Source organism: Crinia signifera, chromosome 2 (genome assembly GCF_055691185.1).
Source record: "Crinia signifera chromosome 2, ASM5569118v1, whole genome shotgun sequence".
NCBI lineage: Eukaryota > Metazoa > Chordata > Amphibia > Anura > Myobatrachidae > Crinia > Crinia signifera.
Genome location: NC_139218.1, coordinates 213,350,463 through 213,367,003, shown reverse-complemented (window position 1 = coordinate 213,367,003; position 16,541 = coordinate 213,350,463). Strand labels below are relative to the sequence as shown.

The following is a 16,541-nucleotide window of genomic DNA, read 5'->3' as shown; positions in this document are numbered from 1 at the left end:
AGATGTATCAAGCTTCAAAAAAGATAAAGCGGAGGTTGATATACAAAGCCAGCCTGTAACATGACATTTAGGAGCTGATTGGCTGGCTATTTATCACTACCCATTTTATCACTTTTTGAAGGTTCATACAGCTGGCCCTGCACATAAGATTTGTCGGATGCTAAGGGGTCACATACAATATATCATATGCTAAAAGTCTGCATACGATGTATCATATGCGGTCCAGCCGCCAGGGAACTTGGCACCCCAGCAGGCAGTTGCGAAGGTATTGCATGCAAGGCCGCATGTGATACCACAGATTAGTGTATGGGGGCCTTAAGGTTTTTATTTGAGTTTTACTAGTGTTTGGTGCTGGCTGTAGCCTTTGACAATTCATTGATCCATAGGAACATACTGTACATATGTGGGTAGAACAATTTACGACAGTAGTAACATCAATAATGGGTAAACACCACATATACATTATAAGGACTTTAAATTATGTGCGTTGCCAGATATGTACAGTATATTGTCTGATTTGTACCACTACTCATCAATGTTTTTGTTTACAGGGAGATGCCTGTGCCTCTTGCCCAGTATCTCTGGATGAACTCTCTGGTGCTATTGGTATACCCGGAAATCCCGGAGCTAAGGGAGACCAGGGACCTCCCGGAGTGGGTCAGACAGGAAGACCAGTGAGTTGCAATTTAATATATAATATTGTCTGTTAGCTCCCTGAGCCTTCTCTGTAACCAATCTTTCTGTCTTTAGGGCCAACCTGGTCTACCCGGAGTTCAGGGGCTACCAGGAATTAAGGGTGAGGCGGTAAGTGAAGGAAACTGACTGACTGTTACACAAGCAAAATTAATTGTATTGTCTAATCATATATTACACACTTTGAATGCTGGGTCGAATGGTCTTTCTTCCCTTTATTCTCTCCTGCCCCTAAACTTACCCTGAGCATAACTTTATCTTCGGTAGATTAAAACGTTTACAATGCTTGATTATTATATAAATGCTAGTGGTAACAATTAGTTATTAATAGCTTCAAAGCAATTAAATAATCGCAAGGAGAAACTCAGGATGTCAGTCTGTTCTGAAAGTCAAATGTTGATTACATGACATTAGGGTAAGGCTGAAATGAGTCTGCAGTTAGGATTAGGGTTAGGATTAGGATGCAGTAAGTCTTAGGTTGTAGTAAAGGTTAGGCTAAACTAGGAGTATCAATATTATGATGTCATTCATAATATCGACATATTGAACAGATTAACATTATGTAAGTGTCAGTAGGTTCAGTGGCAACCTCAATATCAATATTCATATCATAATGATGTAAATATGTTTCATTCAATTGAGGCAGCCAACCAGGATAGGCTAAGGAGAGAGCTGTAGGATTCTGATTGTCAAGAGGAAGGACGGCTGTGTCTCTTCTTACTGGAGATCCCCACCCTCTAATTCCCACAGATGCTTGTGGTGTGTATGTATGTTGTGTGGTCCTGCTCTTGTGATGAGAATTGAGGCACTTCCATGGATAACGCTTGAACTGGCCTAGTAAAGTGAGGTGGTGATTATCACCTATTCAGTCTGTTTGACTGGCAAAAGTATGTCTTTCTGTTGTGTCTTATTTTTTCTATGCTTATGATTGGTCAGCCATGCTGCTTTATGTAATTGTCATTAGTAAATTAATTACTTTTTAACCTCCAATCAAGGGGCATGTCTTTGGTTTAATATCAGTAAGAAATGGGAAGGTGTGGTGGTACTGAGCTTATATAGAACTATCCAGAACTCATCAGCTCATATGCTGCTTATTCACCAGTCACTAAAAAATACTCATTTAACCATGTGTTCATAAAATAAGGACACTCTTTGTCTAAAGAAACATTAATGGGTAGTAATATGTATGACAAACAATGCACAATATTCAAACAATTTTTATTTCATTCCAAATGTGCAGACAATTCTATTTAAGTCTTTCCTTCATGAACACAGCATGTCCCTTCAGTATTTTAACTACTTTTTTCCATGCTCCAAATGACATATAAATATATAATTTGTGGTAATGTTGTATGTATTTTGACCTTCAGGGAGAGCCAGGGTATCCAGGAGAAGGAAAGAGAGGCCCACAGGTGAGTAAATGGGTGGTCATTATTGTTTGCAATAATACAGCATACTGCAATACATTCATTCTTGACACTGTATTGATACATTGCTCTGCTTTTAGGGGGAGACAGGAGAACGCGGGCCAACAGGAAAAACAGTATGTACTGTATTATCTCTTCTCTTCCACATAGAGCCTCTAAGGGGTACTAAAGATCGATTTTAGATTATCTAAAATTGATCACTATCAACAGCATGTTTCACGGTCTGAATTCCATACTTACTAAACAACTGATTTTAAAATTGATTTTATTATTAATATCATTTTTTTGTTTAAAACTGATGTTAGTTAGTTTTTAGTAAAGTCAGTTCAATTCCAATTCAACAGCAAATAGACTGAAAAATTGTCCATAAATTGACTACCACTTCCTACTTATTTTGTATTGGCCAAAACATACCACATGCAAGATGCTGCTGTGATTCCCCTAATTCTGGTTTGCGTAAATCTGATGATGGGGCACCTTCGATGGTTTTCAAACAGCCCTGCAGTGGTTTGCGTACATATCTGATGATTGGGTACCTGTGATGGTTTGTGTACATTCTTGACTGTGAAGTACAGTTGCTGCGCATGTGTATAATAAGTCCTGCATCATCGCACGCAGTGGTCCCTAAGTTGCAGACTGTCACCATTTGGGGAGGGGGGAGGGGAGAGAGAATTCAAAGATACAGCCATGATGTGCACTGCTTCCATCTCTGAATGACACCTGTGATTCCTGCAGCCACAGGGAACCACATGGTTGGATTTGCATTAGAAATGTGTGCAGATACTAAAGTGTTTCTTGATTTCTTAAAAAATCCTGTATTTTGGACCTGTCACATAGAGCCTTTACTATAGCCATCTCTGAAGCGATTATCCATGCTGAAATATGAAAAAAAAAAAAAACACAGCAGGCCTGAAAGGTACAAAGACGTCTACTGGAGCATCACAAAGGCACAAGAACTATATACACTTTTGCAGCACTCTTGCAGATCCTTCAATAATCAGGAGCTTGAATAAATAAGTGGCCATGTAGCATGATAACATTAATAGAGACGTTGGAACCATGCTGTTTGAATATGAATTTGCAGGTGCAGCCATAGTCACACCTGCAGAGTTACCCCCACTCGCCTGTCAATGCCAATAAATGGTGCCTGACTGTCAATCGCTCTGCATGAAAGTATGCTCTGTGACCAGCATCGCTGTTAGAGTTGGCACAAGTGCAGTGGGTAATTTACCAATAACCACTCAACTACAAAATAATTGCTACTCTTTTTAGGCACCATAATGTGGGTGTTGGCAAAAGAATGTGTTTTAGAAGTAAAAAACCTCTGTCACTTTTTTAGTGTATAGTTTTGTAGATTTTCATGTTTGACTTTTGGGGGTTGGTTTTGGCAATCTAGGCAATCTAGTGTCTCATAAAGAAATATCTATCCACGTAATGATTAACAATTATATAGATGACATTAAATGATATCATAATTGTTGCATTTATTATAATAGGGACCACCAGGACCTCAGGGGCCCCCTGGGTTTACCGGACCCGGAGGTGAAAAGGTGAGCACACAGTGTTGTGGAAGCAGAATGCACGTACCATGGTCCGTAATGAATGTACAGTGTTGTGTGAGTGTGCACACCACTTGCTGCACCTAATGCCATACCATTACTCTCACTGCATCCCTAATACAGCTGTAACTGACAGTGATATTTGGTGAAATGTTAATGACAATGATTCATTCCTAGGGTGACATTGGACAAAAAGGAGCAACAGGAAGCCCTGGACTTCCCGGCGTGGGTTCCATGGGACCTCCGGTGAGTACAGTGAATCCTCTTAAAAATAGATCGGAGACCCTGTACAGAATCCAAACTACATACAGATCTCCACCTATGCATACGCTTGTTAGAGCAGCTGCCATCACTCCCAGCGTGCATCCACATTAACCATATCCATAGTGCAAAGAAGCCTTGTGAAATCAGACAGATCTCTGCATATACTCCTCTGAATACAAATGTAGCGCCTCTCATTCAGCTGGCAGCTGGCGATAGAATCGATGTTTATCATAAACATCGATTTGCAGGCTGTGGGGGAACACGCACATCATTCAATGATCGCTGACCATCGAATGATGTCGAAGGCACGTGCACATCTAAGCTTACTCTGAGGTAACCTTAGATGTGCTTGGACATGGACGGCGCCCACGTCACTGGCCCCCCGGACGCAACCTTGGGTGTGTGCACCAAGCGAACAGTCTGTCTGCAGAAATGCAGCTGCGCATGCGCATATGCCCAATCCCCATGCAAACGAATGGCCCGTGCAAATGGACTACAATAACCCCCTTATCCTATGTGAGAGCACACAGCTGCAGCAGAGGGGATATAGTCACTAGGTCTACAACAAATAGGTTGAAAAGCATTAAGTCGACATCACTAGGTCGACATGACTGAAAGTCAACATGGGGAAGGTCGACATGTGCCGACAGGCGGTATTCCATGCCCTACCATCCACTAGGGTGTGGTGGGAGAATAAAATTGTGTGCCGAGCACAGTGAGGCACCGTTCCCGAAGCATGCCGAGCTCAACGAACCATGCGAGGGGATGAGGTGTACTTTATTATGGTCCATGTCAACTGTGTTGACATTCGGGACAAAAAAAGTTATAAACTCCATGTTGACCTTTTGACTGTCGACAGGTGTGCACATGGAATGGGCTGAGCCGCAGATGGGCACATAAATAATAGTTCAGTGGCTCTAGGCAAATACACACAAATAAACAGTTAAGGCCCATACACACAGATCAATTTCATCCCTATTTCTAAGCAATCTGACCAGATCGCTTACAAATTAAGCATGGATTGCTCTGTGTGTATACCCTGGAGGCTGGAGCAACAGTGCACATCGCCATCGACTGACTAGATCTTGACTGCATGCAGTCAAAATCTAGTCAGATCACTGGAGTTGCCTCCTGACGCCCCGTGTGTAGGGCCCATTAGACCTCTTAAATTTGATCACGATCAGGCTCCTCTTGCATTCTTTCTGCAAGCCATTACATCTAACCAATGATGCAAACTAAGGCCCTTATTCTGGTTGGTGCGGATATTCCCGCTTGCGTACGGGCCGCCGATGTTTATCTTCTGCGCATGTGCAGAGGTCACTCTGCGCATGTGCAGGCGATTTCGCCGCAAGGATTCTCTATACGCCGCACAGGGGGCGTAGAGGGGCGTGAGGGTCTACTTATCCTCATTACCCTATGCATACGCCCCGCGTTTCATGGGCGTTCCCATGCAAACGCGGGGCGTATGCATGGTAATGAGGCCGTGACGCGTTGGTACGGGGCGGGCATCTGACATCGCCGGATGTCAGCTGCCCGCCCCCATACAAGATTTCACACGGACAAGTGTCCGTGTGGTCTTGTGTTGCGGGACCTGGTGGAGCGTGCGGCCCTGCATTCGATGTTCGGCGACCATCGAATGCAGGGGCTGCTCCCACCATGGAGGAGGCGTATCCCCGTCCAATTTCATGCGGATCGCCACATATCCGCGTACGGACGGCCGTGGCGATCCGTATGGAAGGCGGGGATTCGCCTGGTGCGTTGGAGCCGCATATGCGGCTCCGGCCGCACCAACCAGAATAAGGGCCTAAGTGTGGTTTTATACTATTTATTTGCATTTACCATCATGTGGGTCTATTACATTTTAGCATAATTATTTAAATAAAGCTGGCTTGTTACAATGACTTCAATAGAATGCTGTCCTGTTTTTATCTGTATGCACTAAATGCAGTGGTGGTTTTTACCTATGGGCTGCAGCTCCTGCAGCCCCCCCAGGTAAAATCCGCCACTGTTCTCTGCCTATAAAGCCAGACGCATTCTGTGAAACTGCTCTGGCTTCAATGTGACTGGCAGTGACTTCCTATTGGAAGTCCGACCTACCAGTCACTCAAGGCAGTCCCATTTGGAGGTGTTCCCTCCCTCCAGGATGCCTCTCTGTGCGCAAATGTGCGACGGACTCGGGAATCTGATTAAGCCTCCGGGGGCTGCTCCAAAGGCAGCCGATGGAGGCTTGGGCTAGTGCATACGCAGTATGTATAAAGTTACTGCACATGCGCTGGCCCCGTGCAGGGGACCGGCGGATGGGACCGGCAGCAGCGAAGAGCACAGTGGCGGCAGTGGAGGGGGGGCCCACATCATGGCTAAATGTATTTATCCACTCTCCATATTCTCGCATATAGGATTACTACGCTAAGCAGTCATTGCTCATCTCCTTTGCCATTTGTACATATATCGTTGTTGCTCTGCAGCTCTTTCATTGTTTCATGCTGTGTTTGCAATAAAAACATCTGTTTATTATAACCACACAAAAACAACATGTAGAGCGCTAAATCATATAACAAAGTAATTAAGAAGAGCCAAGCTTAACCTAACAGAGAAATCTATACCTTTGCACATTATAAAACACAGACAATAAGATGCCTCAAAACTTCCTGCAAAAAGTAAGAAAGAAAGATTACAGAGAACAAAGATGATTTACCATTTTTGTCTCTTCTCCAGTGATTGGGAGCACATGGTTGATTTTCATTTGCTTGCATACATTACCAGACTTATGATCCCGGTGTCATATCCTGCTACATTATACAGATTTAAATTAATCCTAATGTTTTGCATAGTCTAGGGGCATGGACATAATTATGTTGGGTGCAGGGTGTGCCATTGCTATGGGGCCCAGTGGTTTAGGATGGCCTGGATCCACATTATACATTTTCCAGATTAAGCAATTGGGTCTGATCCACTGCACAGCCTGAATTGTGTGACATTACGTTTTCAGTGAGAGGAGTGTGTAGGAGATGTTATAATGATATGGTGGAACTGATATGTGGCATAATTTGAACTTTAGGACACTGTAACATGGCACAATATGCACTGGAGGATATGAAGGAGAGTAATGTGTTATATTATCTGATTTGCTTGTTGCAATGTGGAGGAATCTGCAATATTACTTTAGAACTGAGGACGGTACATTGTGGCAGATTATGAAAAAGATGCCCTATAGTGAGGCATAATATAAACCGGGGCACTGACATTTTGCATATTTTTAACTGATGGGCACTCTAATGTGACACAGTATGAATAGGGAGCAGGATCCATCCATTAATTACTGTTCACCTTTCTGTTTGTTCCCCTTATGAACTGAACTATGTTATTCCAACATGCTGATTGGTGGATGACTGGAGCTATCCACCAATCAGAGTGCTGACAGCAATTCGCTGTATGGATCAAGTAGAGAGATAGCATGGGACCACAGGAGGGATGTGTTATGATTTTTTTTTTCCATTTTGTCCCGTGAATGGGTGTGTAGGGGCTCCAAGTGCATTGCTTTGCCTGGGGCTTACAATGTTGTTTAGTCAGCCCTGCCTACAACATACTTTATATTTATAATATTGTAGAGGGTAATAAATGATTGTTATTACCTGGTGCCTGCGCACTGAGGATTGTGGGCCGATGTGTGGCTGCAGCCAGCACCCAAGTTGCCGTCCTTGTTGGTAAATGGACAAAACAAGTTTAAACACCAAACACTGGCACTCTTTAGAAAATGTTCAACAAATGTTATGCCATGAGTTCCTAATAATATAGTACCTCCAACAGGGTCGTGATGGAACACCAGGGAAACCAGGATATATGGGAAGTGATGGCAGACCAGTAAGTAGCACACTTGCATATAGTATATTATAACCTTTATTTTGCTTTTAGGCTTTTATCACTATACTTTCAGCAGTCTTCTCATTCTATCATTTCCTACATAACTCATTGTTGCAAAGGCTTGTTGTAGAGCTAGATGTGTATGAATTCTAAGAAAGATGTGTGGAAAGCTGTAACTCATGGTCGGTGCCGTAACTAGATATTTTGGTGCCCCCCCTTGTGTTGGGTCACGCACCAGTTGCCACTTGTTGCTGCTCTCCAATGGTAGTGATGTCCCCTCCATTATGCATCCCCTCTACTCTGCACTGTTTCCCAGCCACTGGTGACTCAAAGTCCTCAATCAATCACAGAACCACCTGTCGAGCAGAGCGCCAAGTTTAGGATACAGAAGGGAGCTCCCCCTGTGTCCTAGACTCAGAGCTCTGCTCAGCAGGCTATTGGGAAACACATTGCAGCCCAGAGGAGATGTCACTGACAGAGCTGGAGGGTGTGTGCTGGCAGATGCGCGCTGTGGGCAAGGCACCGCTGGCACACACCTAGTTACAGCCCTGCTCATCAGCAGACAGAGCAAACACCGAAATCTCACTGCACATGTGTAAAGGTGCCTTAATGAGTCCGCCCAAATTGAGTATTTGGGCGGACTCGTAATAAAACTAGTGGGGCAGACATATTTGGGCAGATGTATTAAGCCTGGTGAGGAGATAAACTGGAGATAAAGTGGAAGGAGATAACGCACCAGCCAATCAACTCCCAACTGTCATATTTCAAACAAAGCTGATTGGCTGGTGTGTTATCTCCTTCCACTTTATCTCCAGTTTATCTCTTCATCTGGCTTAATACATCTGCCCCAGTAAGCCTTAAAAGGAGATAAACGTGAGGGTGATAAAGAGAGGTAAACGACCACCCAAACAGTCCCCAACTGTCATGTTACAGACTGTGTTTTGGAAATTGCAGTTAGGAGCTGGTTGGCTGGACATTTATCCCTATTTATCACCCTCACTTTTATCTAGGCTTAAGTTAATACATCTGCCCCAAAGTGACTGTAACTATATAATTAGCATTAATTAATAGCATTTGGTATCAGGAATTATCTATCAGTTTTTAAGTTGTGAAGCTGAAAATAAACCTGGTATAAAAAGCCAAATTAACTTTGCTGTATCCTTCATACAGTATCTACTCTGTGACCATTACTGCTGGTCTGCTTGTTATTGCTAATCGCTATGATTACTCTGTGCTTATAATTTCTTTCATATGTCTATACAGGGCAGCAAAGGAGACAGAGGTGATAAAGTAAGTGCATTCTGTCATACCTTAATATCTTTTTTGTGTTAAGCATTCAATGGCATTTTGTGCTGATTACAGATAAGAGGGGATATCTTATTACATGTGGCAATATACCGCATAGTAAAAACTGAATTTTGCACTATAGTACTATCTACTGTAGTTATCGAATTACAGCCTATTTTTACTGTGCTGTAAATGGACCGTTTTTGGGTGATAACATACAGGATCAGGGACAAGTTCAGAGATTGTGTCAGATAATAATAAATACATTGTAGGCAACAGTTTGAATAGTAAGTGTCCAGTAGATAATGGCAGACATTACTGAGTCCAAATTATAGAGAAAGTCCCCGCTTGGGTTAATGTCCCTCCTCAACATAACTGGCAGCAATATGTTCCAGGCTGGTTCACGTGAAGATATTTCAATAGGTCACCAACTAATGCATTTCACTCCCCTTAATAGCAGTTTTTTCAAAGGTGACCTTTGAGAAAGCTGCTATTGAGGGCATTAAATAATGATCACTAACAGACATTTGCATTGTCTGTATTATCATTGTATTATCATTGCAATTAGTTTCTTTAGATAAATACAATGTCTACAAACAAATCTAAACCTGTATTTATCTAAAATTTGTAGTAACACATTTTGTTTCTCTTAATCTGAGACAAGTAGTAGTATATTTTCATGATGGGTTGTGTTTCTCATTTTAGGGAGAGGGTGGAGTCTGTTCCTGTCCTCCTGGACCATGGATGGTAGGTATCTCTTGCTATTGATAATGCCTGACATCAATTACTTTTTACCTAACAGAACCTATTTTTGTTTATCAGGAATCATCAACGAATGATTTCTTTCGATTAGGAATTCAGGTCGGTTTTGGAATGCCCTTTTCTGAACTTCTTCCACTTATATGTTTCTGTAAAATTATTATTGTCATTGATTCTTTACTCATTCCATCATCATATTAGGAAGGAAAATGCATGGCTAGTACCAGCACATGCTGGTGTTGGACAGTGCACTGTGGTATCCTAAATGATATGTATAGTAGGATTGCCAAAGAGCTATGTACTCATATATACCTATAGGAGGTTATTCTGGTTGACACGCAAAGCTGGGAAATTCACAGGTTTGCATGTCATTTTACCGCTGCTAGTCGCAGGAAGTGGGCAGGCAGCTTACATCCGCTGACATCAGCTGCCCGCCCCCCCCGCACCTGTGTCACTGACCCATTTACATCGGAACACCCATTGTTTTCATGGGAACGCCCATGAAACGTTGGGCATTCCCATGGGCGCAGCTCCTCACCACCGCCCCCGGCATGCACTGTTAGGTGCAAGAGGGATGGCGAACAAGCAGTTTGCCATGCACACTCGCACCAAGCGGCTGCACATGTGCATTAAAGTATATGCACATGCGCAGTCGCTCACCATCGCTCCGCTGCATGGACACGCAGGGGAGTGTGGTGATTAGAATCACCCCCATAAAGTCAGTAGTACAGTACCATAGAAATTGTTAATTGATTAATTGGACTGCTCACACAGGGCACTCGTGATGAAATACTGTAGGTGAATACATCAAGTATTTATTTTAAAAAGTACCATTCTCAAATAAATAAGTGAAAGCCCTTATGTAGAATTATATACATCTCTGCTGAAAGACCATCCCTATATGTAGGCTCAGCATACGTATACTTGGTTCCATACCTGTCATCACCATCAGAGAACACTTATTAGCCCTATCCTTGGAGCAAAAGATCTCTCTGCATTCAAGGAAATTTACGCTCCCATCCAGTTCTTTATAGCCTCAATTCCAGAGCAGTAACACCAACATTCTTAAAACCTCCTATGGTGCATGCGTTACACAAAGTGTATGCACAAAGGTGCTGTTGTGATCAAGAAGCATGGTATCAGAAGTGTTGTAGAAAAGTGATAAGCGGTAACTGGGAGATGGATAGTAGTGTGCACATAACCAGTGTTCAGTGGCCATGTTATGGGAGTATCACAGACACACGTACACAGACACTTGATCTCTCACATAGATGGCTATACATGGATGCCATAGGGATAGTGCAAGTTTTGATAGGGTGACCAATGGTGGCATCTAAGGACACACCAGTCAGAAGTATAGCGTGTACAGAGGCTTAATGTGGACTTCTTCGTCCTTAGACATTCAACTGCATGGATTTACACAAGGGAAAGCATTTGAAGTTGCAGATGGGCAACCAATGCCAATAGACACTGCTTCATTTACTTCTGTGTCTAACTCAGAATCATGCCCCTGTTTGGTAGCCTGCCTATGAACATTGCAACCATCCTCACAGAATCTCAGTTGGCTGCTGAACAATGGCCTGACACAAAGTCCAGTAAAAGTACAAAAACATTAAAGTTTATAGTACTAGAATGGTGAGAAACTTTAAGAACATTTAAAAACCATGGTAACTCTTTCCTACTTTTATATAGAAATCCTAGTGACATATCCAGACCTATATGGTGAAACAATTTTATACTCTGAAACACTATTAAGGGATCCTTCACTTGTTCCTATGTTTTCTCCCTTTTATATGTACATATTTTGCATTATTTTTGTCTCCCATTCATCAATAGATCTTTATAGACCAACGCTTCTTTCTTACCCTTCGTTGTTTTTTTAATTGTGTTATATCAGGGACCTCCAGGACCACCTGGGCCTCCCGGCCCTCCTGGACTACCCGGTCACCAGGTGAGATGTACTCTTAATTTAACTAGGAAGATAAATTGCCCTCTTCTTACTCCACAGTAGCAATGTCCATGCATGCTAATATGATTACTAGCATAATTTCCCCAGAAAGCCTGACATACACATTGATCACAGAGGGGACTCGAATAGATATATTACAGAAGGTATTCACATGATGCATGACTTTACATATCACATTACAGGTAAGTTTCCATCTAGTTATACAATGGAGGTGTATATATATGTGTCCACATACATCTTGATTATTATTCTCAATTTGGCACAACAGGCAAAACAAGGCTTAGCTTTTTTTCCAAATGTAGCAAGTAGATGGATTCTGTTTTTTTTTTTTTTTTGCAGCAGCAGCAGCAGTAGTATATCTATAAAGTGATAGATTAAACAAACACATTTTTAGAAATATCATAAAGTGTGACTTTTGCAGAGTTCAAGGCGTTCCAAATTATGCCATACATGGCACAATAAAACAAAGATTGTAAGCTTGCGAGCTGGGCCATCCTACCTCCATGTCTGTTTGTATCTACCCAGTATGTTTAATCACTGTTGTTTCCAACTGTAAAGTGCAACGGAATATGCTGCGCTATATAAGAATCTGTAAATAAATAAAGATGTATGTGGACACATCTATATATATATATACATAATCATTTAAGGGCAATTAAAGCTAAACTTGTTGGTTTTCATGTATTAACATACCTTAGACAAAGTTAGTAATGCCCTACCTATACAGGTCATTCAGGCCATCCTTAATTATTTAATTACTGTAAGAAAACTTTACCTAAAACTAAAAATACTAGGGGTAAAATGTAATAGCTAGCAAGTTGCATGCTGTGCAAGACTTCAAGCCCGCTTGCCCTTATTTTTTAAAGAGGCAATCATTTACATGGCAAAATCAGGTTGTAAATGGTTGCCGCTTTAAAAATACAGATGGGCTTGCACGAAGTCCCACACAGATGTCAACACAGACATAGATACAAAGGAAAGAACACTTGAGAACAAGTACGTTGCCAGTCAGCCATTAAAAGGGGCAACAGGGGTACTCTCCCCCTTCATTTCTGCATTGTGTGTCCTGCTAGCACAGTGTCATTGGAATTAGAAGTGCGTTATGTTGGTGCAGGAGACCCACAGTGCAGATGAAGGAGACCCATCGCATATTCTTTAGCCCCAGATTTCTTCCTTGACCATAGGGTTTGCCCGGACACAATGGTATGCCAGGACCACCTGGAGTGCCAGGAGAACTGGTAGGTAAAGAGCGCTGGTGTGCTTTTGCTGTGTGTTAGTGCCACGCTCTCTACATGTACCCCTAACCCCTGTCACACAGAGAAATTTGGGCAGTTGTGACAAGTTCACAGCTTCCCTCCCCTTTTCTGGTGTCCTCATCTTGTCACTTTGCTTTGCAGGGTCATTGTGCAGTTTTGTGTGTCTCATGTGTCCTCCATCTCCCCTACAAGTTTCTAACAATCTGATTTTCTCTCACAGGGACCCCTGGCTGCAGAGAGAAATATTGATATCCTGAAGGTGAGGATGTCATAGGGAAAGACAAAAAGGATTGTGGGACTACAACAAAGGTCTAATATATTTTAGTACCTTTTTTAAGTTTGTGTGTCTAGTGGGAAATTCTTGGAACATTGGACCAGTTTCTTTATTGGAGGTGATATAGTTTATCTGATACCCCCCTGCTTCATACAGAGTATTTGTGGGGACTGTGCCAATGGGCAGAACACTCCATCCGCCGTGAAAGGAGAGAAGGGAGAGCAAGGCCAACCTGGGAATTCCGGAGCGGAGGACTGTGAGAGGGTATGCAGATGCTGTACAAGGGACTATAACTAGGAATACGCGCTGTTACAGAGACTGCTGCAGCTGTAGCTTGTTGTTGTGAGGAATATGGATGTTGTTTTAAGGCTGCATGACCTCTGCATATGTTCAGCAGTTCCATTATTCATAAGGAAATTGCTGGCACTTGAACAAACATATCACTGATCAGACCTATAAAGTTATTTACTTCTGTTGACCAGAGTTTTATTAATTTAATTATTGCTCTACCTTGACAAACCAGAAACAATTCTATTTAGGAATAATTCAATTGATTACTGTAAATCTTACCACAATGTTTTGCCATGTGGTTTTTTTCAAGCAACTCCATTAAAGCCTTTTTTTTGTGGTTAAATTTACCGCTATCATGCAAAAAAAAAAAAAAATCCTGCAAAAAAATAAAATACACATGATTTGGTATAAGTTGCCAGATCTTTGTGTTTTTGTAGCCATGAAAACAGAGCACTTATTAGGGATTTTGTTTCTACACCCTCCAGATAGGTAAAACAAAATCCTGATAGTGCTGGCTATATACTTAGGGATTAATTATATGTGGTAATTTACCACAGTTGATTGAATGCCCTGTTTAATACCAGTGTACATTGATATGGTTGTATGAAGAATTTGAACAATGGCCACCATTTTTGGTGAGACTTTATCTGAGTGACATGGTTGTGTGGCTGTTATATGATACAGAGGAAATCATGTCTGAAGCACACTCGCCATGCTCTGCAAATTATACTACTATGGTTTTACTATCTGCCTAGGACGGAGCTTAAAATTGTTGGAAAAACTGGTGGCACACTGAGCAAAAGAACTTCATATAGTTTATCCATAGTTATGGCTTAAATTAAGCACGAGTGGGAGAACATCAAGAAATGAATGCCTGTGGCATTTTTGTGTGTGGATTGGTTTAAATTGGGTAATGGGCTCTTCTGCTGTATTGCAAGAAGAAGGTGCAAAATGTGCCCTGAGGTCTTTTGGAAACAAAATGCACCCAGTCCACACATGTATCTTATTATGTCAATCTGGCACTGATTAGTTGCATTAGCGCTCCAATAAATTATGTTTATCATCATGCAATGCTTGCTCACAATTTATAAAGATGGGATTGCCCTACCTAACTGTTAACAGCACGTGCACATTTCTGCTCCACTCCAAATGCCACCATTTTTATTCCACAATCCACCTACATTGCTGGAAATCTAGGCACACCGGCACCGTTTTGCTTTGTGACTGAGCTGTTTTGTACTTATAGTGAGATTGAATGGCACTGAATGTTAATATGCATTATGTGTAAAGCCTTCTGTCCACTTTTGTGATGTTCTGTGTGTGATATTGTCCAATAATGTAATGTATAATTGTATATCATAAGAAACAAACTGATACGGTGTTCCGTCACGTTGTGTTAGCTCTCTGTCTAACCATATGTTTACATTCAATGTTAACCTGTTATCATTTGGGATATTTCATGTAATAACTAACAATGAGATGGAATATGAGAACCCCATTATGCAATGTGTTTTATGTGTCTCTCTCTACTACTGTATGTAATGTCTATACCTGTCTATATTGCTTTTTTTTCTAGTGTAATATGGAAAAGACTGATGAAGTGGTGAGTATTATACTGTCATCTGCTTTGGTCTTCCTGTACACATGGGAGGTTTTTCTGATTGACAGGCAGAGCTGCGAAGTTTGCAGTGCTGCGTGTCTTTTTTAGTCTGCCCGCTGTTCACGCACACCCCCACCCCCCTACGCAGGGTGGATTTGCCCGCACAGCTGCGAATTAATGTTTTGCATAAACATCCAATCACAGCCTATGGGGTGACACCCACATCATTTGATGGTTGCCGACCATCGAATGATGTGTTGTGCACACGCAAATCTAAGACACTCTCAGGTGTCTTAGGCTTGCGTGTGTCCTGCGTGAGGACATCCAGTGATGTCATCTGCCCACCCCCGGTACCCGCATCACTGAGGCATTAGCATGAGAATGCCCAGCGTTTTCATGGGAATGCCCATGAAACACTGGGCATTCCCATGGGTGCATCCCCGGCGATTTGGCTGTTTGCCGCTCACACACAGCGCATTCGTAGTTAGGAATCATCATGCTCCTGTGCAAATATGCATGGGAGTGCATGGGCCACGGTGTTGTCCTGCCAAATATTTACCCATTTATCACTTTTTAGGGAGATGAACCTGATCCTGGTTGTGCAGGTGGGCCAGGACACCCGGGAATCCCAGGATTACCTGGACTAAAGGGAGAAGAGGTAAGGACACTAAATCCTGCTATGGGAACTCGTGATTGATTATTATCTCTTGTGATTTCATTTAGAATTAGGCGCAAACAATAAACATTATAAATGTGCACCTGACAAACCATTTGTTGGATGCATATTTTCTTGTCTTGTAGAGAAAATACTCCCGGCATTGGCACATACTGTAGTACATACATACTGGCCAACTTTATTTTAACACTGTGATTTGTGCAACGTAAAATTGCATTTTTTTGTTGTATTTGCACCTACCTTTAATTGAGTCTCTTAGGGGGTTATTCTGGTTGGTGCGGCCAAACGTGCGTACGTTCCATATTAGCGTACGCTCTCCGTACGCGGCCGGTGAGGTTAAGTCCACCCACAAATCAGCCGCATACGTACGGCCAGAAACAACATCGAAGGGGAGTGGCGTACAATTGAGCGTACGCCAACGTACACGGACGGATCAGCCCTTAGACTCCGACAACTGGCGTACAACAGAGCGTACGCCACCGTTTACGGACGTCTCTCGTCCGTCTTCCCACCGACTTCTTGCGGCTATCTGAGCGTACGCCACCGTGCACGGATGGGTCTCTATTGTTTATTAAATTCATAGCAGATCAGAAAGTGGTACAGTTCTGTATTTTGGGTACTATAC

The 16,541-nt window shown here is 42.4% G+C and overlaps 1 protein-coding gene across 5 annotated transcripts in view; it reads left to right on the top strand.

Moving 5' to 3' along the window:
- COL16A1 (collagen type XVI alpha 1 chain) overlaps positions 1 to 16,541 on the top strand; it is a 164,283-nt gene that overhangs the window by 108,640 nt on the left and 39,102 nt on the right. For 2 of the 5 annotated variants that reach the window (XM_083173687.1, XM_083173686.1), the window contains exons 32-47: positions 552 to 674; positions 751 to 804; positions 2,064 to 2,105; positions 2,201 to 2,236; positions 3,617 to 3,670; positions 3,857 to 3,925; positions 7,751 to 7,804; positions 9,068 to 9,094; positions 9,797 to 9,838; positions 9,914 to 9,952; positions 11,748 to 11,801; positions 13,004 to 13,057; positions 13,296 to 13,334; positions 13,506 to 13,613; positions 15,217 to 15,243; positions 15,818 to 15,898. In XM_083173687.1, the coding sequence (XP_083029813.1) occupies positions 552 to 674; positions 751 to 804; positions 2,064 to 2,105; positions 2,201 to 2,236; positions 3,617 to 3,670; positions 3,857 to 3,925; positions 7,751 to 7,804; positions 9,068 to 9,094; positions 9,797 to 9,838; positions 9,914 to 9,952; positions 11,748 to 11,801; positions 13,004 to 13,057; positions 13,296 to 13,334; positions 13,506 to 13,613; positions 15,217 to 15,243; positions 15,818 to 15,898 (903 nt within the window). The remainder of the gene's footprint in view (positions 1 to 551; positions 675 to 750; positions 805 to 2,063; positions 2,106 to 2,200; positions 2,237 to 3,616; positions 3,671 to 3,856; positions 3,926 to 7,750; positions 7,805 to 9,067; positions 9,095 to 9,796; positions 9,839 to 9,913; positions 9,953 to 11,747; positions 11,802 to 13,003; positions 13,058 to 13,295; positions 13,335 to 13,505; positions 13,614 to 15,216; positions 15,244 to 15,817; positions 15,899 to 16,541) is intronic. The other 3 variants (XM_083173688.1, XM_083173689.1, XM_083173690.1) reach the window with 3 other exon arrangements.